The following is a 25,873-nucleotide window of genomic DNA, read 5'->3' on the forward strand; positions in this document are numbered from 1 at the left end:
CCTCGCCAGTCAGGAGTCGCCAGAGCTGCCCGCCAGTCAAGAATCGCCAGAGCTGCCCGCCAGTCAACAGTCGCCAGAGCTGCCCGCCAGTCAAGAGTCGCCAGAGCTGCCCGCCAGTCAAGAGTCGCCAGAGCCGCCCGCCAGTCAAGAGTCGCCAGAGTCACCCGCCAGTCAAGAGTCGCCAGAGTCGCCCGCTAGTCAGGAGCTGCCAGAGTGGCCCGACTGCCCGGAGCTGCCAGAGTGGCCCGACTGCCCGGAGCTGCCAGAGTGGCCCGACTGCCCGGAGCTGCCAGAGTGGCCCGACTGCCCGGAGCTGCCAGAGTGGCCCGACTGCCCGGAGCTGCCAGAGTGGCCCGACTGCCCGGAGCTGCCAGAGTGGCCCGACTGACCCGGATCTGCCAGAGTGGCCCGCCTGCCCAGATCTGCCAGGGTGCCCCGCCTGTCCTCCGGTCCAGCCCGAGTGGCCCGCCTGTCCTCCGGCCCAGCCAGAGTGGCCCGCCTGTCCTCCGGCCCAGCCCGAGTGGCCCGCCTGTCCTCCGGTCCAGCCAGAGTGATCCGTCTGCCAGGGTCAGCCCGAGTGGCCCGTCTGCCCGGCGCAGCTATCGGCGCCACCGAAGTGGGCGACGCCGAAGGTGGAGCGAGGTCCACGTCCCGCACCTGAGCCACCTCCAGGATAGGTGGGTTGGGGAGGGAGGGTGTAGCACAGTGCCGTCGTTGACGGCAGCCACACTCCCTTCCCTCCCTTATTGTTTAGGGGTTATTGTTTATGGGTTTTGTTGGGGTGTTGGGGATTTTTTTGTGTTTTCTTTTGTAAGGTGCATTCCGGGGTCTGCACCTTGGGGGGGGGGGGCACGGGGGGGTACTGTCACGTCCTGACCAGCAGAGGGAGCAATTGTATTCGTTTTGGTCAGGACGTGGCAGGTTTTTGTGTGTTAAGTGTTGTGTTGGTGATTGGACTCCCAATTGAAGGCAGGTGTGTTGAGTTGCCTTTGATTGGGAGTCCTATATAGTAGTGTGTGTTTTTCTTTGGGGTTGTGGGTAGTTGTTTTTGCACTGCGTTTGTTAGCCTGCAAAACTGTTGCTGTCGTGTTTATTGTTTTTCCTGTGGATGCCTTACTTGAGTTTATTAAAATTATGAGTATTCACATTCCTGCTGCGCCTTGGTCTTCTCTCCAGTACGACAACTGTGACAATATTACTATTTTACACCATTTTAAAGACAAGACTCTCCTTTATCTAACCACACTGTCCGATTTCAAAAAGGCTTTACAACAAAAGAAAAACATTAGATTATGTCAGGAGAGTACCCAGCCAGAAATAATCACACACCCATTTTTCAAGCTAGCATATATGTCACAAAAACCAAAACCACAGCTAAATGCAGCACTAACCTTTGATGATCTTCATCAGATGACACTCCTAGGACATTATGTTATACAATACATGCATGTTTTGTTCAATCAAGTACATATTTATATCAAAAACCAGCTTTTTACATTAGCATGTGACGTTCAGAACTAGCATTCCCACCGAAAACTTCCGGTGAATTTACTAAATTACTCACGATAAACGTTCACAAAAAGCATAACAATTATTTTAAGAATTATAGATACAGAACTCCTTTATGCAATCGCGGTGTCCGATTTTAAAATAGCTTTTCGGTGAAAGCACATTTTGCAATATTCTGAGTAGATAGCCCGGCCATCACAGGCTAGCTATTTTGACACCCACCAAGTTTGGTACTCACCAAACTCAGATTTACTATAAGAAAAATTTGATTACCTTTGCTGTTCTTCGTCAGAATGCACTCCCAGGACTTCTACTTCAACAACAAATGTTGTTTTGGTTCCAAATAATCCATAGTTATATCCAAATAGCGGCGTTTTGTTTGTGCGTTCAAGACACTATCCGAAGGGTAACGAAGGGTGACGCGCGGACGCGTATCGTGACAAAAAAATTCAAAATATTCCTTTACAGTACTTCGAAGCATGTCAAACGTTGTTTAAAATCAATTTTTAAACCCCGTTCATACAGCCGTCTGGGTTGTCAGTACATCGCGCAGACAGAAATAAAGAACTCTCCGGGAAGAAGAAAGGTGGGGTGTATGTTTCATGATTAACTACTCATCGTGTGATTGTGATAACATACAGCAACTGAAGTCCTTTTGTTCACCCGACCTAGAATACCACACAATCAAATGCCGACCGTATTACCTCCCAAGAGAATTCTCTTCGGTTATAATCACAGCCGTGAATATTCCCCCTCAAGCCAATACCACGATGGCCCTCAAAGAACTACACTGGACTTTATGCAAACTGGAAACCACATATCCTGAGGCCACATTTATTGTTGCTGGGGATTTTAACAAAGCAAATTTGAGGAAAACGCTACTGAAGTTCTACCAACACTTTGAATGTAGTACTCGCGCTCGTAAAGCATTGGACCACTGCTACTCAACCTTTTCGAAATGCCTACAAGGCCCTCCCCCGCCCTCCCTTTGGCAAATCTGATCATGACTCTATTTTGCTCCTCCCTTCCTATAGGCAGAAACTCAAACAGGAAGTACCCGTGCTAAGGTCTATTCAACACTGGTCTGACCAATTGGAATCCATGATTCAAGATTGTTTTGATCAAGCGGACTGGGATATGTTCTGGGTAGCCTCTGAGAATAGCATCTACGAATACATCAGGAAGTGTATAAGATATGTTGTACCCACTGTGACTATTAACCTGTTGGGGCTCGGGGGCAGTATTGAGAGATTTTGAAAAAAAAAGTGCCCATTTTTAACTGCCTCCTACACCAACTCAGAAGCTAGGATATGCATATTATTAACACATTCGGATAGAAAACACTCTGAATTTTCTAAAACAGTTTGAATGGTGTCTGTAAGTATAACAAAACTCATATTGCAGGCAAAAACCTGTGAAAAATAGATTAAAAAAATGTGAATTTTGTGACTGTACTATTTAGTGTCATTGTTTTATAGATACCATAGTGAGAAAGGATTCATTTCGCAACACCTACGGCTTCCACTAACTGTCAACGATCTTTATAAAGTTGTTTGAAGCGTCTATGATAAACAGAGAGCAAATTAGAATGCAAGGAAGTTGACATGTCGTCACTTAATTTTTTTGCGCCTGCGCATAAATCTGAGAAGCGTGAGTTTGTCATTAATTGTTTATCAAGACATAGGATAGGTTGTGTGAAAATATTACTGATGTTTAGCGTTAAAAATGGACCAAAAGATTAATGCTAAACAACGTTTGACATGTTTGAACGAACGTAAATAGATTATTTACTAGGTTTTTTTAGCTTTTCGGCATGATTTTACAACCCCCCCACCACGTTTTGTGGGAGCATAATGAACGCTAACTACTTGGTGTTATTTGGACATAAATTATGAACTTTGTCAAAAGAAACCACATTTGTTCCGGACCTGGGATTCCTGGCAGTGCCTTCTGATGGAGATAATCAAAGGTAAGGGGATATTTACAATGTTATTATCAATATTAGATGATGCTAACTGTATAGCATAGTTTATTGTTCTTAGCATAGCACCCCGTTTATTGCAAAATGTGATTTCCCAGTAAAGTTATTTTGAATCTGGCCATTCGGTAGCAATTACGAGATGATAATATATTATTCTTTGAATGACAATATTATAATTTACCAATGTTTTCGAATAGAAATGTTGTTATGTTCACCGGAAGCATTTCAGAGAAGAAAAAAATCTGAATTTCACGCTACTGTAAAATGCTGTTTTTGGATATAAATATGAACTTGATGGAACAAAAAATGCATGTATTGTATAACATAATGTCCTAGGAGTGTCATCTGATGGAGATTGACAAAGGTTAGTGCATAATTCTAGCTGGTTTCTGCTTTTGGTGACGCCTGACCTTGAATTGAAAATGGATGTTTGTACTTTTGTGGCTATGTACTGTCCTAACATAATCTAACTTTATGCTTTTGCCGTAAAGCCTCTTTGAAAATCGAACAATGTGGTTAGATTAAGGAGATGTTTATCTTTTAAATTGTGTAAAATAGTTGATTGTTTGAGAAATTGAAATTATTAGATTTTTGATGTTTTGATGTTAGCAATCCCGACTCGGGGTTCATTGCTAACCTGTAGCCCCAACAGGTTAAAACCTACCCAAACCAGAAACTGTGGATAGATGGCAGCATTCACTCAAATCTGAAAGCGTGAACCACCGCATTTAACCATGGCAAGGTGACTGGGAATATGGCCAAATACAAACAGTGTAATTATTCCCTCCGTAAGGCAATCAAACAGGCAAAATGTCAGTACAGAGACAAAGTGGAGACGCAATTCAACGGCTCAGACATGAGACGTATGTGGCAGGGTCTACAGACAATCACGGGCTACAAAGGGAAAACCAGCCACATCACGAACACCAACGTCTTGTTTCCGGACAAGCTAACACCTTCTTCGCCCGCTTTGAGGATAACACAGTGCCACCTACGCGGTGGCACATTGACGGGACTGCAGTGGAGAAGGTGGAAAGCTTCAAGTTCCTCAGCGTACACATCACTGAAGATTTGAAATGGTCCACCCACACAGACAGTGTGGTGAAAAAGGCGCAACAGTGCTTCTTCAACCTCAGGAGGCTGAAAAAATTTTACACGTGCACAATTGAGAGCATTCTGTCCGGCTGTATCACCACCTGGTACGGCAACTGCACTGTCTGCAACCACAGGGCTCTCCAGAGAGTGGTGCGGTCTGCCCAACGCATCACCGGGGGAAAACTATACCTTCCCTCCAGGACACATACAGCACCCGATGTCACAGGAAGGTCAAAAAGATCATCAAGGACATCAACCACCTGAGCCACAGCCTGTGCACCACATTATCATACAGAAGGCGAGGTCAGTACAGGTGCATCAAAGCTGGGACCGTGAGACTGAGAAATGGCTTGCATCTCAAGGCCATCATACGGTTTAATAATCATCACTAGCCGGCTTCCACTAGGTTACGCAACCCTGCACCTCAGAGGCTACTGCCCTATAGACATAGAATTGGAATCACTGGCCACTTTAATAATGGAACTGTAGTCACTTTAATTATGTTTAAATAATGTTTACATACTGCTTTACTCATGTATATACTGTATTCTATTCTACTGTATTTTAGTCAATGCCACATTTCTCGATCTAATATTTATATATTTCTTAATTCCATTCTTTTGCTTTTAGATTTGTGTGTATTGTTGTGAATTGTTTTTAGTTACTACTGCACTGTTGGAGCTAGGAACACACGCATTTCTCTACACCTGCAATAATCTGCTAAGTATGTGAATGTGACCAATACAATTTGATTAGATTTATTTTTTCGATTCCCATTTCTTTGTCAAACACATGGTTGGTGCTCTGTGGGAAATTATCTATATTTATTACATTATTTTAATAACTCCAAAGTGAGGAGTATAAAAACCACATTAGGCAGATTAAAAAAGCCTCCCAAACTCTAACATTTGAAACTTGATAACAAACCCAACCCTTCTATTTGTGACCTAAAATAGGTATTCAGCAAGTTGAGTCTGTCTGTCTGTCTTTCCGTAGAGCTGACATACAGACCGATCTGGTTAAGAGGGTGTAGCAGGTTAGGATTTATGTCTGTCAAACTGAAAAAAGGAAAGACTGAGCAGGTTAGGCTAGGGTGGTGGGGTTCTCTGGCCTGCCTACTGTCTGCTGCAGGGGAGAGTTCAGGGCCAGGCTGGGGGTCTCTGGGATGCCTACTGGAGGGGAGAGATCAGGGCCAGGCCGGGGAGCCAACAGGATTACTTTCTTCTCCCAGAACCCCATCAGAGGCCTGACACCTCAAACATGGTCCTGAGAATACCACAGCAGAACAGCGGGATGAAGATTTAACCTCTCTCTCTCTCTCTCTCTCTCTCTCTCGGTTTCTCTCTTGTCATCTCTCTCTCTCTCTCTCTCTCTCTCTCTCTCTCTCTCTCGGTTTCTCTCTCGTCATCTCTCTCTCTCTCTCTCTCTCTCTTGCTCTCTTTCTCTCTCGACTAGGATAGTAAATTGTTTGGAAATGACATGAGAGTGTACAGTAAATCCCTCATTACATTTAGGGGAAGCCCTGCTTACAGTAGTGACATGAACTGTAAGGATTTAGGCACTGTGAGTTCAAAACTCGTTGTTTGCAGAATCAATACATTCTGCCCTCGTTTCGTATGTTTTGTGCAATTGCTTTGGCATTGTTGCAGTGTAGAAGAGCACTGCTCTATTAGTTAGCTACTGGGAGTTTATCAACAGCCTAACATCAGGAGAATGGCTATGCTGTCCTAGGGCCTATTTGTGTGACAACACTATAGGCTAGCCCGTAGTGGAGAGATACACTGTCTGCTGAGTCTGTCTGTGACAGGGCTGACAGGTCGTCCCAGGGCACTGACACTCATATGTCCAGCAAAACACGTTCTGTTTAACCTCTCTGGGCTAGGTGGCACCAAATCGTCCCACCTACGTAACAGCCAGTTGAATCCTGTGGCGCGATTTTCAAATACCTTAGAAATGCTATTACTTCAATTTCTCAAACATATGACTATTTTACAGCTATTTAAAGACAAGACTCTCGTTAATCTAACCACACTGTCCAATTTCAAAAAGGCTTTACAACGAAAGCAAAACATTAGATTCTGTCAGCAGAGTACCCAGCCAGAAATAATCAGACACCCATTTTTCAAGCTAGCATGTAATGTCACATAAACCCAAACCACAGCTAAATGCAGCACTAACCTTTGATGATCTTCATCAGATGACAACCCTAGGACATTATGTTATACAATACATGCATGTTTTGTTCAATCAAGTTCATATTTATATAAAAAAACAGCTTTTTACATTAGCATGTGACGTTCAGAACTAGCATACCCCCCGCAAACTTCCGGGGAATTTACTAACAATTTACTAAATTACTCACGATAAACGTTCACAAAAAGCATAACAATTATTTTAAGAATTATAGATACAGAACTCCTCTATGCTCTCGATATGTCCGATTTTAAAATAGCTTTTTGGTGAAAGCACATTTTGCAATATTCTAAGTACATAGCCCAGCCATCACGGGCTAGCTATTTAGACACCCAGCAAGTTTAGCCTTCACCAAAATCAGATTTACGATAAGAAAAATATTATTACCTTTGGTGTTCTTCGTCAGAATGCACTCCCAGGACTTCTACTTCAATAACAAATGTTTGTTTGGTCCCAAATAATCCATCGTTATATCCAAACAGCGGCGTTTTGTTCGTGCGTTCTAGACACTATCCGAAATGGTAAATCAGGGTTACGAGCATGGCGCATTTCGTGACAAAAAAATTCTAAATATTCCATTACCGTACTTCGAAGCATGTCAACCGCTGTTTAAAATCAATTTTTATGCAATTTATCTAGTAAAAAAGCGATAATATTCCGACCGGGAATCTGCGTTTCGGTAAATAGAGGAAAAAAAAGAAAGACGGGGGCGACCAGTGCACGCGCCTAAGCCCACTGTCCCTTGATCGGCCACTTGACAAAGGCGATAATGTGTTTCAGCCTGGGGCTGGAATGACGACATTCAGCTTTTTCCCGGGCTCTGAGAGCCTATGGGAGCCGTGGGAAGTGTCACGTTACCGCAGAGATCCTTTGTTTTGGAAAGAGATGTCAAAGAAAGCCAATAAATTGTCAGACAGGCCACTTCCTGTAAAGGAATCTCTCAGGTTTTTGCCTGCCACATGAGTTCTGTTACACTCACAGACACCATTCAAACAGTTTTAGAAACTTTAGGGTGTTTTCTATCCATATCTAATAAGTATATGCATATTCTAGTTACTGGGTAGGAGTAGTAACCAGATTAAATCGGGTGCGTTTTTTATCTGGCGGTGTAAATACTGCCCCCTAGCCCTAAGAGGTTAAAGCATGTCAGCCAAACAACAGCTATCAGAGCTTTGCATGTTGGGAATCTAAAACAGTCCAATGAGAATGTTTATTCGACAGACCTCGGTAGGTGAAAAGGACCTTCATAGGCGGAAAAAGGAAGCCCTGGTCCATCTTAACCTGTGTTAGGGGTATTTATGATGGGTGGTATCTTCTGCAGTGCAGCACATATATTCTGGTTCATGGTGGATTTATTTTCTGACTGAGTCCTATATGTTTTTCATTATTATGATTCAGGTTGAAATAAAATGCTGAGGCGGGTGTTCTGGTTCTGCTCTTGGGTGAGGGCGGGCAGTAAAAGAAGCAGGGGAATGCAGAATTGATTTACAAATGACTGACAAGAATGTTTTCCAAAGGGAATTTATCATAGCCAGGCAGACAGCACCTCTGCATTACAATGCTAATGTCAAGGCTAAGCCATCTCCAAATATAGAGAAATCCAGTGTTATGCCATTTCTCTCCAAAAAACAAGGTCCTATCATTGTTGAAGTATTTTATATTGATTAGTGCACATCATTCTTTCAGTCATTTTTTATTTCATGTTACATGTAAGAGGAGGCATTATTTGTTTTATAAGAATTTTATTTTATGAAAACAGGAAATTAGTTTCTTCAGCATTGACGTAATCAAAAGAAACCATTCAATCCTACTTCATGATTAGTCGTGATTCAAGTAAAATTCTTCGGTTGCTGGTTCATATCCGGCTCAAAGGACGATAACTTTTTAGGGCGGCAGGTAGCCTAGTGCAGTGGTCAGCAACCGGTCGCTCCAAGACATTCCTGTCACAGATTATGTCGTGGTGTTGCAGAGAAGACCAAAATGCAGCAGAGTTGTGGATACTCATTCTTTTAATTCACAAAAACAAGAGTAAAGAATCCACAGAAAAAACCAAAACAATAAACGATACTCACGACACCAACAGTTTCGCAGGCTATACTAACGCAGTGCAAAAACAATTCCCCACAAACACACAGACAAACACACTCAACTAATATAGGACTTCCAATCAAAGGCAACACCACACAGCTGCCTTCAATTGGAAGTCCACCCCAATTAACTCTACATAGAAACACCCAACCTAGACAGAACATAGAAAACAACTTCTTCTGCCACACCCTGACCAAAACTATACACCTACTCCATCTGCTGGTCAGGAAGTGACATTACCCCTCCCCTAAAGGTGCAGACCCCGAATGCACCTTCAAAAGAAAAAAACACAGAACACCCAAAACAACCCGAAAAAAAATCCCCCTAACTGCAGGGAGGGAAGGGAGGGTGGCTGCCGTCAACGACGGCACTGTGCTACACCCCCCCTCCCCAACCCACCTATATCTGGAGGTGGCTCCGGTTCTGGCAGTTCCGGGCAGACGGGCCACCCCGGCAGCTCCGGGCAGACGGGCCACTCGGACTGGGCCGGAGGACAGTCGGGCCACTCGGACTGGGCCGGAGGACAGTCGGGCCACTCTGGCAGACCCGGAGGACAGTCGGGCCACTCTGGCAGACCCGGAGGACAGTCGGGCCACTCTGGCAGACCCGGAGGACAGTCGGGCCACTCTGGCAGACCCGGAGGACAGTCGGGCCACTCTGGCAGACCCGGAGGACAGTAAGGCCACTCTGGCAGACCCGGAGGACAGTCGGGCCGCTCTGGCAGACCCGGAGGACAGTCGGGCCGCTCTGGCATCTCCTGGCAGTCTGGCCGCTCTGGCATCTCCTGGCAGTCTGGCCGCTCTGGCACCTCCTGGCAGTCTGGCCGCTCTGGCATCTCCTGGCAGTCTGGCCGCTCTGGCATCTCCTGGCAGTCTGGCCGCTCTGGAGGCTCCTGGCAGTCGGGCGGCTCTGGCGGCTCCTGACTGGCGGGCGGCTCTGGCGGCTCCTGACTGGCGGCTCTGGCGACTCATGACTGGCGGGCGGCTCTGGCGACTCATGACTGGCGGGCGGCTCTGGCGACTCATGACTGGCGGGCGGCTCTGGCGACTCATGACTGGCGGGCGGCTCTGGCGACTCATGACTGGCGGGGCTGGACTGACGCACTAGAAGCCTTGTGCGTGGGGCTGGTACTGGACGTGCCAGCCTGGAGACACGCACCTTCGGGCTAGTGCGGGGAGCTGGCCTGGGGATCCATTCTTGCCCCGTAAACTGCCCTTGTGCCCCCCCCAAAAAAATTATTGGGGCTACCTCTCGAGTTTCCTAAACTCCTCCATAGCCCTGGAAACGCTCAACCTTATTTCTGTCCATGTCCATCCTTCCTCCTCGTTCCTCTGCTGCTTGGTCTTGTGTTGGTGGTGGGGAATTCTGTCACAGATTATGTCGTGGTGTTGCAGGGAAGACCAAAATGCAGCAGAGTTGTGGATACTCATTCTTTTAACTCACAAAAACAAGAGTAAAGCATCCACAGAAAAAAAAAAACAATAAACGATACTCACGACACCAACAGTTTTGCAGGCTATACTAACGCAGTGCAAAAACAATTCCCCACAAACACACAGACAAACACACCCAACTAATATAGGACTTCCAATCAAAGGCAACACCACACAGCTGCCTTCAATTGGAACTCCACCCCAATTAACTCTACATAGAAACACCCAACCTAGACAGAACATAGAAAACAACTTCTTCTGCCACGCCCTGACCAAAACTATACACCTACTCCACCTGCTGGTCAGGACGTGACAATTCCTAGTCGATCACCAAACATTTCTGTAAAAGACTCAACGATAAAGCCTTGTGTTCCTATTTTTTTATTTGTTTTGAGCTGTTGGCAGTAGGTGCACTTGATTCAGCTGCCCTTGCGCCGAGAAGGCAAACTGTTCCCGTTTTGAAACATTTAATGTGTCCGAAGGTAGAACTCCGCCTACCCAGCAGGCCCAGAGAGCAAATTAAGTGCACCTATAGGCCTACCGCTGGCTAATCAGATAGCTCACAGTGTTCTTGAGCCATAGACTGGAAAAGGAAGACTCAAACACACAGCAAAGTTGATACTGTGATATTTCAAAACTTTTAAAACCATGACTAGAGAGGGACTCAACGAATACAGGAAATTGCTTCTGTTTTTATGAGTAAGTTCATGTTTAAGTTCTTATTCATCACTGTCAACACTTTGTTCAATACTTTTTTTAAGCCATAAAATGTGCGTTCTCCCTACTTCCACTCATGCTACAACCAGCACTGCAGCTGCAATTAATGAGTAGGGAAACTGCGTGTCTTTTTTTATTATTATTAGCTGCTTGTGTCTTTTTTAATATCGAGGAATATTTCACTTTCTCTGGTCATAGGAGTAACAACATAATGCAGTGCAACTTGAGTTTCGCCATCAGCTGGAAGACTCTCCCCCCTTTTCTCATCGGAGGGAGGGAGAGCGGAGAGACGGTGAGTCAGGTGAAAGGCAGCCTCACCGCTGCTCCCTCCCCCCCCCCCCCTCAGACTGACCATCAGATGCAGGCCATCAGTCCAGTAGAAGAAAAGTATATTATTATGCTCACTCAGCTGTGCCTCAGAAGTAATACAACAAATTAACTATTACCAGTGTGATCATATACCTACATTTTTTAAATATAATTTGAAAATGGTCTGAGAAGAACAACAATGGCAGGGCAATTCAAGCATAGCCAATATGCCGTGATAATGTATTGTCTAATATAATAATCTATAGCCTATAGCGAACCTCAATGCTACAGAACTGTTTTTAATTGGTTAATGTTGCATAGGCTTATGTTTTTGAAGGCATGTTTAAAAAAAATCTTGACTCAGAAAAGGTTGGTGACCAATGGCCTAGTGGTTCGAGCTTTGCATCAATAACCAAAGGGTTGCTAGTACAAATCTTCGAACTGATTACATTGTAGGTGAAAAATCTTCTGATCTGCCCTTGAGCAGGGCACTTAACCCTAATTGCTCCTGGGTTGCTGATCCCTGGCTGTGACTCCACTCTCCGAGGGTGTCTCAGGGGGAGTGGGATAGGCAAAAAACATAATTTTTCACACTTGTACAGGTTACACACTTGTACATGTGTGAAACAGGACAAATATAAGCACCCTCTATTTTAACTTTTGATATGAGTATTGAGTTGAGTCCTCCAAATTTTTCTTCTTGAGCAGCTAATGAATGTTCATCACAAAGTATTTTCCGTTCACCAGTTCAAAATCAAACCGTAAGTACTAATTAACTGGACAGTGTGACCTAGAGAGTCATGGCTCTAACGAAACACTTATAAGTTCCTTATCCACATCTTCAAGCTTTCTATCGGGTACTCTTAGCTCTTAGCCCTTAGCTCTTAGCCTTAGTTCTTAGCTCTTAGCCCCTAGCTCTTAGCTCCTAGCTCTTAGCCCTGAGCTCTTAGCTCTTAGCCCTTAGCTATTAGCACTTAGCTCTTAGCTAGAAGCACTTAGCTCTTAGCTTTTATCCCTTATCAAATCAAATCAAACTTTATTTGCCACATGCGCTGAATACAACAAGTGTAGACATCACCGTGGAATGCTTACTTACAAACCCTTAACCAACAGTGCAGTTCAAGAAGAAGAAAATATTTACAAACTAGGATAAAATAAAAAGTAACACAATAACAATAACAATAACGAGGCTTTATACAGGGGGCACCAGTACCGAGTCAGTGTGCAGGGATACAAGCTTGTTGAGATAATCTGTACATGAATGTGGGGGTGAAGTGACTATGCATAGGTAAAAAACAAACAGTGAGTAGCAGCAGTGTACAAGGGGGAGGGGGGGGGGGGGGTTGTCAATGTAAATTGCCCAGTGGCGATGCTTAGGAATTGTTGTGCGGTAGCAGAGAAAACAGTCTATAACTTGGGTGACTGGAGTCTCTGACTGTTTTATGGGCTTTCCTCTGACACCACCTATTATATAGGTCCTGGACGGCAGTTTCCATACCGGGTGGTGATGCAACTGGTTAGCCTCTTCAGCGTCTCATCCCGTCAGCGGGATCAAAATCCAGCGAAAAATCATATCGCCATTAGCATAACAAAATTTAATAATTTGAAAAAAAAAATCGACCCACGTCGTCCGATTTCAAAAAGGTTTAACAGGAAAAGCAAATCATTAGATTATGTTAGAGGAGTCCATCGTAAAATGCAGCAACATAGCCATTTTCCGACCAAACACATGCATCACAAATAACCAAAAAACAGCTAAATGCAGCACTAACCTTTTACAAACTTCATCAGATGACACACCTAGGACATCATGTTACACAATGCATGCATTCTTTTGTTCAATAAAGTTCATATTTATATATGAAAACAGCATTTTACATCGGCGTCTGACGTTGACTAACTATTTTCCCGTCAAATGCATCCAGGGAAACAGTGCTACATTTTACTGAATTACTATTCGAAAACATTTTTAAAATGTAATATTGTCATTCTAAGATTTATAGATGAATATCTCTTGAAAGCACCTGTCATACCAGATTTAAAAATAACTTTACTGGGTAATCACACTTAGCGATAAAAGGGGATGCGATACTCAGAAAATGAGCAATTAAATACAGCTCGGCGCCATCTTGGAACAATCGCATTTCACATCTAATGTTGTATAATATTGTCAATAATCCCTTACCTTTAGTTGTCTTCATCAGAAAGCACTTCCAGGAATCCCAGGTCCACAACAGATGTATTTTCGGTCGAAAAAGTCCATCCTTTATGTTCAATTAGCTTGCTGATGTTAGTGCGTCCGAAGGGCATATCCAACTAATCTGCCTTGCGCGCCGCAGTGGTTTCGAAATAGTACTTTTTTTTTCACATTTAGGTTCGTTCAAACATGTCAAACGTTGTATAACATAAATCTTCAGAGCCTGTTTCAACAAGAGAGCCAATAAGATTCGAGGGGGACGATTTCAATGTGTTTCAAAACGTTTCCAAAGGTGGGGGTAGACAGGGCCGCCGGCGTCATAATGGTGATGGCCCTCCCGCTGTGACCAATTTCCAACGCGTCTCATTCACTGAGTTTCGACAGTGGAAGGATCAAAACACTTTGTAAAGACTGGCGACATCTTGTGGAAGCAATAGGAAGTGCTCAATAAACAATATCTCATGGTGTGAATTATAGGCGACGACGTGAAGTTGAGTCCACAATTCAGAATTCCACTTCCTGGTTCAATCGGTCTCGGGGTTTTGACTGCCATATGAGTTCTGTTATACTCACAGACACCATTCAAACAGTTTTAGAAACTTTAGGGTGTTCTATCCACAGGTATTAATTATATGCATATCCTAGCTTCTGAGTCTGATTAGTAGGCCGTTGAAAATGGGCACAAATTTTTTCCAAAATGCGCTGTGGCGCCCCCTATCCTAGGGTAACGTCAAGAGGTTAATGGGGGCCTGTTCGGCCCGCCTTTTCCTGTAGTCCACGATAAGCTCCTTCGTCTTGCTCACATTGAGGGAGAGGTTGTTGTCCTGGCACCACAATGCCAGTTCTCTGACCTCCTACATATAGCCTGTCTCAGTGTTGTCGGTGATCAGGCACTGTTGTGTCATCAGCAAACTAAATTATGGTGTTGGAGTTGTGTTTGGCCACATAGTCGTGGGTGAACAGGGAACACAGGAGGGGACTAAGTAGAAAACCCCTGAAGGGCCTCAGTGTTAAGGATCAGTGTGGCAGACGTGTTGTTGCCTACCCTTACCACCTGGGGGCGGCCCGTCAGGAATTACAGGATCCAGTTGCAGAGGGAGGTGTTTAGTTCCAGAGTCCTTAGCTTAGTGATGAGCTTCGTGGGCACTATGGTGTTGAATGCTGAGCTGTAGTCGATGAACATTCTCACATAGGTGTTCCTTTTGTCCAGGTGAGAAAGGGCGGTGTGGAGTGCAATTGAGATTGCGTCATCTGTGGATCTGTTTTGGGCAAAATGCGAATTGGAGTGGGTCTATGGTGTCCGGGAGGATGCTGTTGATGTGAGCCATGACCAGCCTTTCAAAGCACTTCATGGCTACCGACATGTGTGCCACGGGGCGGTAATCATTTAGGCAGGTTACCTTTGCTTCCTTGGGCACAGGGGCTATGGTGGTCTGCTTGAAACATGTAGATATTACTGACTTGGTCAGGGAGAGGTTGAAAATGTCAGTGAAGACACTTGACAGTTGGTCAGCGCATGCTTTGAGTACATGTCCTGGTAATCCATCTGGCTCAGCGGCTTTGTGAATGTTGGCATGTTTAAAGGTTTTATTCACATCGGCTACCGAGAGAATTATCACACAGTCATCCAAAACAGTTGGTGCTCTCGTGCATGCTTCAGTGTTGCTTGCCTCGAAGCGAGCATCAAAGGCATTTAGCTCGTCTGGTAGGCTCGCATCACTGGGCAGCTCGCATCTGGGTTTCCCTTTGTAGTCCGTAGTAGTTTTCAAGCTCTGCCATATACGACGAGCGTCAGAGCCGGTGTAGTAAGATTCAGTCTTAATCCTGTATTGACACTTTGCTTGTTTGATGGTTCATCTGAGGGCATAGCGGGATTTCTTATAAGCGTCCGGATTAGTCTCCTGCTCCTTGAAAGCGGCAGCTCTAGCCTTTAGCTCGATGCGGATGTTGCCTGTAATCCATGGCTTCTGGTTGGGATATGTACGTACAGTCACTGTGGGGACGACGTCATCGATGCGCTTATTGATGAAGCCGATGACTGAGGTGATGTATTTCTCAATGCCATTGGATGAATCCCGGAACATATTCCAGTGTGTGCTAGCAAAACAGTCCTGTAGTGTAGCATCCGCGTCATCTGACCACTTCCGTATTGAGTGAGTCACTGGTACTTTCTGCTTTAGTTTTTTCTTGTAAGCAGGAATCAGGAGGATAGAATTGTGGTCAGATTTGCCAAATGGAGGGTGGGGGAGAGCTTTGTATGCATCTATGTGTGTGGAGTAAAGGTAGACTAGGATTTTATTTCCCTGGTTGCACATGTGACATGCAGGTAAAAATGTGGTAAAACTATTTTAAGTTTGCCTGCATTAAAGTCCCCGGCCACTAGGAGCGCCGCTTCTGGGTGAGCATTTTTCTTCTTTGTGGTGGTAAATAGACAGCTACGAATAATACAGATGCGAACTCTCATGGTAGATAGTGTGGTCGACAGCTTATCATAAGGCACTCTACCTCATGCGAGCAATACCTCGAGACATCACGCACCAGCTGTTATTGACACAAAGACATACACCCCCACCCCTCGTCTTACCAGAGGTAGCATCTCGGTTCTGCCAGTGCATGGAAAATCCCTCCAGCTCTAAATTGTCAGTTTCTTCATTCAGCCACGTTTTGGTGAAACGTAAGATGTTACAGTTTTTAACCTCTATGGGCTAGGTGGGACGCTAGCGTGCCACCCGTGGTGCACTCCATCAACAGCAGGTGCATTTCAAGAGCGGCAAATTTGAATCCAAATAAATGTCAAAATTCAAATTTTTCAAACATACAACTATTTTACACCCTTTGAAAGATAAACATCTCCTTAATCTAACCACGTTTTACGATTTCAAAAAGGTTTTACGGCGAAAGCATAAATTTAGAGTATGTTAGGACAGTACATTTACAAGAGTTGTGTGTAATGTTTTGTCAAGTCAAAGACAGGGTCACCAAAACCATAAAACCAGCTAAAATGATGCACTAACCTTTTACAATCTCCATCAGATGACACTCCTAGGACATTATGTTAGACAATGCATGCATTTTTAGTTCTATCAAGTTCATATTTATATCCAAAAACAGCGTTTTACTATGGCATTGATGTTGAGGAAATCGTTTCCTTCCAATAACCGGCAGTCAAGTCAGCGTCACAAATTAAATAATTAAAATTAGAAAACATTGGTAAAATATTATATTGTCATTTAAAGAATTATAGATTTACATCTCTTGAACGCAATCAACTTGCCAGATTTAAAAATAACCTTACTGGGAAATCACACTTTGCAATAATCTGAGCACTGCGCCCAGAAAAATACGCGTTGCGATACAGACTAGACGTCATGTTGGGGAGATCTAAAATCGAAAATACTATGTAAATAATCCATTACCTTTGATTCTCTTCATCAGATGTCACTTCCAGGTATCACAGGTCCATAACGAATGTAGTTTTGTTCAAAAAAGCTCATCATTTATGTCCAAAAATCTCCGTCTTGTTAGCACATGATCTAAGCCAGCCGGACTTCTCGTCATGAACGAGGGGAAAAAATATATTTACGTTCGTTCAAACATGTCAAACGTTGTATAGCATAAATCATTAGGGCCTTTTTAACCAGAACATGAATAATATTCAAGGTGGACGAATGCATACTCTTTTATAACGTATTGGAACGAGGGTACCCAACATGACCTCGCGCGCCAGGTGTCTAATGGGCCATCATCGTTCCATGGCTCTTGTTCGGTCAGATCTCCCTCCAGAAGACTCAAAACACTTTGTAAAGGCTGGTGACATCTAGTGGAAGCAATAGGAAGTGCCAAAATATTCCTCAGCCCCTGTGTTTTTCAATGGGATAGGTTTAAAGGTAATACAACACATCAGGTATCCACTTCCTGTCAGAAAATGTCTCAGGGTTTTGCCTGCCAAATGAGTTCTGTTATACTCACAGACACCATTCAAACAGTTTTAGAAACTTTAGAGTGTTTTCTATCCATATATAATAAGTATATGCATATTCTAGTTACTGGGTAGGATTAGTAACCAGATTAAATCGGGTACATTTTTTTTATCCAGACGTGCAAATGCTGCCCCCTAGCCCTAACAGGTTCATGTCCCGTTGGTAGGATAATCTTAGTAGTAGGTCATCAATTTTATTTTGCAAAAGGAATGGATCTGGGCCTGTTCCAGTGAAATCAGGAGATCCTTCTCGTCGGACTCGTTAAAGGAAAAACGTTTCTTCCAGTCTGCGGTGAGTAATCGCTTTCCTGATGTCCAGAAGTTATTTTCGGTCATAAGAGACGGTTGCAGCAACATTATGTACACAATAAGTACAAAAATAAGTTACTCAAAATGCAAAAAAAAATTACAAAATTGCACAATTGGTTGAGAGAATGTAAAACGTCAGCCATGTTCTTCGGCGCCATCTTATCCCTTAGTCTTTGATGGGGATAGCGTCAGATGTTACCGGTACTGTGCATACAATAAGGGTTCTCTTCGGCTGGTAACTTTGATCAAAATGGCATCCTGTTCAACAACGTATTTGTCAGCTTGCATGGGGAATATTGTTTTCCAAGAATCACAATGCAAACTGACCAAGGAAATATGGTAATTGTTTTCCAGGACAACCAGGGTTATATTATACTGAGGAATGTTTTCCAAGAAAACTTGGCTTCATGGATACTGAGAAAGTCAGCAGATCAGTAAGTGACTGTAGTATTATAGAGAATGTCATTGAGTGTACTATTATAGAGAATGTAATTGACTAGGCCTATATTATTCTCTGCTCTATATAACCTCTTCTCTGTGCTTTTGCTACGTTCCCTCTAATTGAGGCCTGATGAGCCTGTCACTCACATGCTCAGTGACATTATAATGGTGTTTGTATTACTGATGGTATTGATAAAGGGATTGTTATTAAAGGTTTGACTTTCCCCTGGCTATCAGAGTGTGTAATCTAATCACCTCTGAATCTCCAGGATAAACTCATGTATAATTGCAAAGGAGAGATAGAGAATGGCCCGATCACTGAGAGAGTGTGTGTGTGTGTGTGTGTGTGTGTGTGTGTGTGTGTGTGTGTGTGTGTGTGTGTGTGTGTGTGTGTGTGTGTGTGTGTGTGTGTACACGTGTGTTCGTGCGTATGCGTGTGTAGCCTGAAGTGTTCTCACTTGCGCCAGCCAATAGCTAGCTTTTCTCATGGCGCTGATTGGTAAAGTGCTTCAGGAGGGCGGTCATGTGTACTTGCAAGGCAGAGGTCCGAGTTCGCGCCAGGTATTGGCCGAATCGGAAGGAAATGGTACTCGCTAAGCGAGCAGCGTGACCTCCTTTACGTGCACTTGATTGTATGTTTTATGTGTGCATGTGACGGTGTCTGTGCATTATGGGTTGTGAGTATGTGCATGTATGAGCATGGGTGTGTGTGGATGAGATATGTTTTTCAATGTGTATATGTTTGACCCTACTGTAGATTGTTTGAGTAAAACATTAGCATGTAACTCCTTGCATCTCACATGCCAATGTCTTTTTCCTCAATGTTTCTATGTATGTATTCCTGTTCCCCAAAAATTATGTTTTAGTCCTGGATAAAAGGGATTCTCCAATGAGCATCGCTTTGCACCTTCACTATAAATCCATACACACGGTCACGTACCATGTGCATGCATGTATATGTGGATCTATATGTATGTTATAGGTTTGCCTTACTGTATAAATTATATGTCTATAATTTATAACGTCTGTGCAGACCAGTCCATGTGTCTTTATCTGTACATTATGTATCCAAACATTTCCAAAACAACAAGAAAAAAACAAATCTGAATCCTGTTAAAAAAATTATAATCTAAACTGCATTCAAATTAAATTGGAAGTCCTTGATATAAAAAAGGATAAATAAGACAAGAGCAGAGCTCCGAGTCTGCTGGGAAATACAGCTGGGACCTTTTTGATTCCAAGAACCCATGTATAGATGGAGTCAATTAATAGTCATGACAAAGATGAGAGAGAGGCGTTGAGCGTCTCGGCACCAGAAGTAGGGGCTCCTCTCTAAAACCTGATGAATAGACTCTAGGAGGCCTTGAAGTGAGCCTTCATTTTACTCCTATTTATGCTGGAATAATGAAAGGCGGCAACTCAAATTCCAGTTATATCCCATTTCTGCTTCAAAACTGTAAAAGAAAGGAATGGGAGAAAAAAACAGAAAGACCGTCAACTGTAAGATATCGTGTGTGGCATACAAAAGCTGCGGCAATACTATGAATTTAATTCGTAATCGAGAAATGGGCTGGATTTAAAAAATCCATACTGTATGTGGTAAAATGTTTGTATGTATGTAAATATATACAAAGACACATACATATGACGTTGCCTCAGTCAAAAATCTACCCAAACCAAACAAAAAAGAGGGTTCAGCTGTTATTTTCTGCTGTATACTACTTACATGTGGAGCAAAGCCCGATTCCTAACAGAAGTCTTTCCGTTTGATTGACAGCTGAGGACACATGTGGTGATACTCTGAGGGGTTCAAGTGGCATCATTTCAAGTCCCAATTTCCCGAGTGAATATTACAATAGTGCGGACTGTACGTGGACCATACTTGCTGATCCTGGAGACACCATCTCCATCATTTTTACAGACTTCCAGACGGAGGAAAAATATGACTACTTGGAAGTGGAAGGGTCTGAGCCTCCGACAATATGGTGAGTCTACTGCTACTTACTGCTATGCCTCTCTCTGTGTTTTCTGGTCGTTGTTTCAATTCTTCACTTCAAAATGGTCATTTGTTGTTTTGTTGTGCTTGGTAGTCAGTGACTGCAAATGTGAATCACTGATCTAGGCCCTCATTGTAAATAAGAATATGTTCTTAACTGACTTGCCTAGTTAAAGAAAGGTTAAATAAATACAAAATAAATAAATGTAAGTAATTAGGGGACATAAGTAGAGACCTACTTTCAATGTATAACATCTGAGGAAGCCATTACTGTACACCTGCAATGAAATAGTATGTGTGTGTTGGTGCCGGGTTTTTCGTATTGTATGTTTTATGAGATATTGACATAATCATTAGTCATTTTGGAAGTGTGTAATATTTTTCTAATGTGCTCGTCATAACAATATTTTAGCTCAGCGTTCTATTGATTGTTGGAAAATGAGTCTATCGATTCCCTTCTCTATTCCGCCACTGACGATAGGAACCAGACGGATAAGACTTGCTGTATTTAGGGGAGAGACAAACAGCTCTTTTTCATCGCTTATGTCTTCATCTTTTTCATCTTACATGAAATGGAAGAAAATTACAAGAGAGTAACATATTCCTAATTCTCACCATAATGTATTGCATCCTACAAGATTATATTGAGTTGCTATATGCCAGTAGTAATGGAGTTCTTACCAATATGTCAATAATGATTTATGATCATATGAGATTATTGGTTGTCGGATGTATCAATACCAATTATCTTAAAAGCAATGATGTATTTGAGTAGGGATCTGAATATTTGTACAGTTTGCTAATAGACAGCCATCACAGTTTGCCTGGGATATGTTTGACCATATGTTGTCTAGTGTATGGGGTAGATAGATAGATTAGATAGATAGATAGATAGATAGATAGATAGATAGATAGATAGATAGATAGATAGATAGATAGATAGATAGATAGATAGATAGATAGATAGATAGATAGATAGATAGATAGATAGATAGATAGATAGATAGATAGATAGATAGATAGATAGATAGATAGATAGATAGATAGATAGATAGATAGATAGATAGATAGATAGATAGATAGATAGATAGATAGATAGATAGATAGATAGATAGATAGATAGATAGATAGATAGATAGATAGATAGATAGATAGATAGATAGAAACAACCTGGTGCCGTTCATGTATGTATCAAGCATTATGGAGTAGGAGTACTGATTTAGGATCAGTTTTGCCATTTAGATCAGAATGAATAAGAATACATAGGGAGTTCTGATCCTAGATCAGCACTCTTACTCTTAGATGCCTGATACATACTGATTTTATTTACTTACTAAATCCTCTTCCTTCCTTGAGGAACATTGGGGACAGGATATGACCCATTGTTGATTTTTTTAGAAGATCAACAATGGGTCGACTTGTTTACTTGTTGGTGTTGATAATCTTTAATTGGGAGACGTCGTCAAGAGGAAGTCTTTCAAATGACACTGAACCAATTGATATTCATATGTATTTATGGTAATGCATCTATGGATTGCCCTCTTTATCTTTGATTTGGGACTAGGCCCGCTTGACAGACTGAGACATGGCTTCAAACTCTCCACACCACCCCACCTCACACATCAGACCACATCAGTGCCATAGTTCATATTCAAATCCCTTTGGCATTTACATCCTGCTTAGCCTAAATGTGTGTATTGTTGTTTCAGTATGTGGTTTACTATTCAGTGTTTTGCATACTGGTAGCTAGCTCCCTGACCTTGTAGTGGGGCGAGTTCTGTGTCAACTAAAGCTGTTTGCCCCCTCCATCCCTCTCTTCCTCTCTCTCTCCCCCCTCTATCTTACCCTCCTTCCATCTGTCTTATTTTTCCCTCCTTCCCTGGCCTCCAACTGTGTAGAAGTAGTATCAGAGCCAACTTTTTGTCTTATTCTGTTCACATGTGGACCTGTCTGTACCCAGAATACACACAACCAACTCCACAAACTAAGCCAATCATTGTCGCTGTCTGGTTGTTAGTGCTCTGGTCTGGCACCATCAAGACAATTACGTAATAGAAGGAAACCAAAAAGGCAGACACAATAGGGGGATAATATTGGGCTGTTAATGCCTTTTTGTATCTTCTGTTTTGAATGACTTTGTATGTCCTACTCGTGCATATCGTATAATTCTGTGGTGCCTCTTCTCGTTTTCTGTTTTGTCCCTGTGGTATCTCTGATTTGTGAAGGCTGGAGTACACTTCTCGCATTGATGATTGTCAGTATCTCCATTTGTGACCAGGCATCCTTGCTAATTTGTAGAGAAACAGCTCTTTGGCGGAAATGTAGAGCATTTTGGCCCAAATAAGCAGGAAACCATAGTTCCATTATCTCGTTAGATTATGTTGTCCTTGAAACCAGGCTTATACAGGCAAATGTATCTCCCTTAACTGGAAGTCTGATGGTATCCCACGTATACCTTGTTTTCATTGTTATAATGTGTTTATGCCCGTTTTCACAGTTGCACATGTTGTTTGAATGGGAAATTAGATGTTTCTTAGAGAAGTTAGAAAACAGCAGCTGGTTGATTAATTCAGATAAATCAACTGGAGCAACACAGTTTTCTCTCTAAGTATGTGTCTTCACAAACCTCCTTGAGAACGTACAGTAGTTAAACGTGAAATGGTAGGTGTTCTCATTTCAAGCATTCCCCTTTTTTAATCAGTTGAATTATGCAGTTTATTGATCGTTTAATTGGGTAACCCTTGAAGATGGTAATAGTGTACTATTGCAATTGGATATGGAATGTGATATTTCAACAAACACCTGTAATTGCTATTTTTATCAGGCCTCCAGTGATGCAGAACAGTCATAAAACAAAGCCTCAGTGAGTGTGGCTGTAGAGTTATTGCGGGTATGAAAGTTTGATTATGTTTTAGCAATATTTATTCCTAAACCTTCACAAAGCAGAGAGAACAGTGGAAGCCATAACAGTTTTTCATGGTGACTGGAACCGGATAGGTAGAGCAATGATAAACGTTTGTTCTAGTATGTGTGACTGCGTCCCAAATGACATCCAATTCCCGTATAGGGCACTACTTTTGATCAGAGTCCTATGGGCCCAGGTCAAAAGGAGTGCACTATATAGAGAATAGGGTGGGATTTGGACACCTCATGTATGTTATCACTTTGTTTACACATCACTGACAAAGTCAGCTCACTACTCCAGGCAAAATGTATTTTTCCTTTCCTTTGTTAGATAAGATCTTGTTCCATCCACTCAGACACTCCCTCCCTTGATTTGTTTGTCAGATATCAGATTCCGCTGATTAATGCTATCTATTTTCAGTATAACCCTCTCCACAGTAGCCCGCCAGCACACTTCCTATGCAGACTTCAAATATAATCCAAAATATCAATTTTGTGCTCTCACTCTAGTCTCAGGGGCTTCAAGTTGTGCATTCAGAGAGAGAGAGAGGCAGAGAGAGATAAACAGAGAGAAAGAGAGGGCAGAGAGACAGAGAGAGAGACTGTGAGAAAGACAGAGAGAAAGACATAATATCAATGCTAGGATTGCTTTGTATCTATACCCCTGCCATCCACACTGACACAGAGATGAGTGTAATGTTGAGCTCCACTGATGGCTCCTGAAGGGTTCTGTCTTCTCTTCTCCTGAGCTCTGAGTCGGTGGATCTGGGCTGACAAAGAGACACATGCTCCTTCTACCCTCCACTGAGGGAAGGCTGATGGCTCTCAGGCAGCCAGGCCCAGCTCTGCTCCACTGTAGTCTGGCTCCATGGGTCTAGTACTGGTAGGGCCATGGGTCTGGTACTGGAGGGGCCATGGGTCTGGTACTAGAGGGGCCATAGGTCTGGTACTGGAGGGGCCGTGGGTCTGGTACTGGAGGGGCCGTGGGTCTGGTACTGGAGGGGAAATGGATCTGGTAATGGAGGGGCCATAGATCTGGTACTGGAGGGGCCGTGGGTCTGGTACTGGAGGGTCCATAGGCCTTGTACTGGAGGGGCCATGGGTCTGGTACTGGAGGGTCCATAGGCCTTGTACTGGAGGGGCCATGGGTCTGGTACAGGAGGGGCCATGGGTCTGGTACTAGAGGGGCCATAGATCTGGTACTGGAGGGGCCGTGGGTCTGGTACTGGAGGGGCCGTGGGTCTGGTACTGGAGGGTCCATAGGCCTTTTACTGGAGGGGCCATGGGTCTGGTACTGGAGGGTCCATAGGCCTTGTACTGGAGGGGCCATGGGTCTGGTACTGGAGGGTCCATAGGCCTTGTAATGGAGGGGCCATGGGTCTGGTACTGGAGGGGCCATGGGTCTGGTACTGGAGGGGCCATGGGTGTAAAGGCAGCCTCTTTGCTCTGGAGATCTGGAGATGAGAGAACGCCTAATGCTGCTGCTCCATACTGAGTGATAGCTGATGGCACTCAGACAGCCAGGCCCAACACTGCTCCACTCTACTGTAGTCTGGGTCAGTACTGGAAGTAGCCATTGTCACACTCAGACTGTATGGCTGCTGTCCTATCTGTATTGAGGGAAAAGCGTAACTATCTCTTATTTCCAGCCTCAAAATAATGGACCCATCTCCCTTTCTAGTGAGCAACCACGCTGGATGATTGTTGGGAAGCAAGTGTGTTATTACTGACACTCATATTGGACAGTGTGTACCGTGGAGTATAGTTGGCAGTTTACTGAGGTTGTATAGTCACTATCACACACACACTGCTTAGATTGGATGGCAGGATTCATCACTATATTTCAGCCAGTCAAGTAATATTATCTATCTCGCTGATGAGTAATAGTTTATGTTTTTTTAGTTGTTTTAGCATGGTGATGATACTAGTGCATTTCAACCTATTACATTATGCCAAATTAAGAAGACATTTTTGATGCCACCTCAGAGATTATGCAAAGAATATGCTTCTGGCCCCCTGGGGTGTGGGGATCATGCTGAAAGATCTGTATGGATAACAGGTTGTGTCCCGAATGGCTCCCTATTCCCTAAATAGTGCAATATTTCGACCAAGGTCCATTAGTGCAATATATAGGGAATAGAGTGCCATTTGGGACAAGGCCACAGTCTCAGGAGTTTGGCAAAAGAAGCCCTCTTCTAGATTTAGAAAAGAAGAAGAAGAGTAGTGTAAATGATCATGCACACACCAACTATCATCTCACATCACATTTTATTGGTCATAATTATACACATATTTAGCCAACGTTATTGCCGGTGTAACAAAATGCTTGCAAATGATGTTGGCAGCTTTGATAGATTGTGGAGGCTGTGTATATGTCACCTGTCTTGCTCTCCTTAGATCAAACATGCAACCAGTGTGCATTCCCACTCACAGGCATGCACACACATGTGTACACACACACACATACACACACTTTCCACTCACGTGACACACATTTTGTAATCTCTTTCACCTCTACAGTGTGAGAGCTTTTTCTGTATTAGATTAAAGCTGACCCTTGACACAAGTTAGGCTAAACGTGGAAATAAAAAAGGGGAAACCAGGTCTTCTGAAATTGGGACTGATTTCAGTAGTCCAGGCCCCTTAGGAGAGAGTCTGTCTGTCTGTCTGTCTGTCTGTCTGTCTGTCTGTCTGTCTGTCTGTCTGTCTGTCTGTCTGTCTG

At 43.3% G+C, this 25,873-nt stretch overlaps 1 protein-coding gene across 1 annotated transcript in view; it reads left to right on the top strand.

Moving 5' to 3' along the window:
• LOC106570400 (CUB and sushi domain-containing protein 3-like) overlaps nt 1-25,873 on the top strand; it is a 725,317-nt gene that overhangs the window by 265,534 nt on the left and 433,910 nt on the right. The window contains 1 exon segment of the mRNA XM_014142665.2: nt 20,029-20,236. Within this exon segment, the coding sequence (XP_013998140.1) occupies nt 20,029-20,236 (208 nt within the window).

This window comes from Salmo salar, chromosome ssa14 (genome assembly GCF_905237065.1).
Source record: "Salmo salar chromosome ssa14, Ssal_v3.1, whole genome shotgun sequence".
Lineage (NCBI taxonomy): Eukaryota > Metazoa > Chordata > Actinopteri > Salmoniformes > Salmonidae > Salmo > Salmo salar.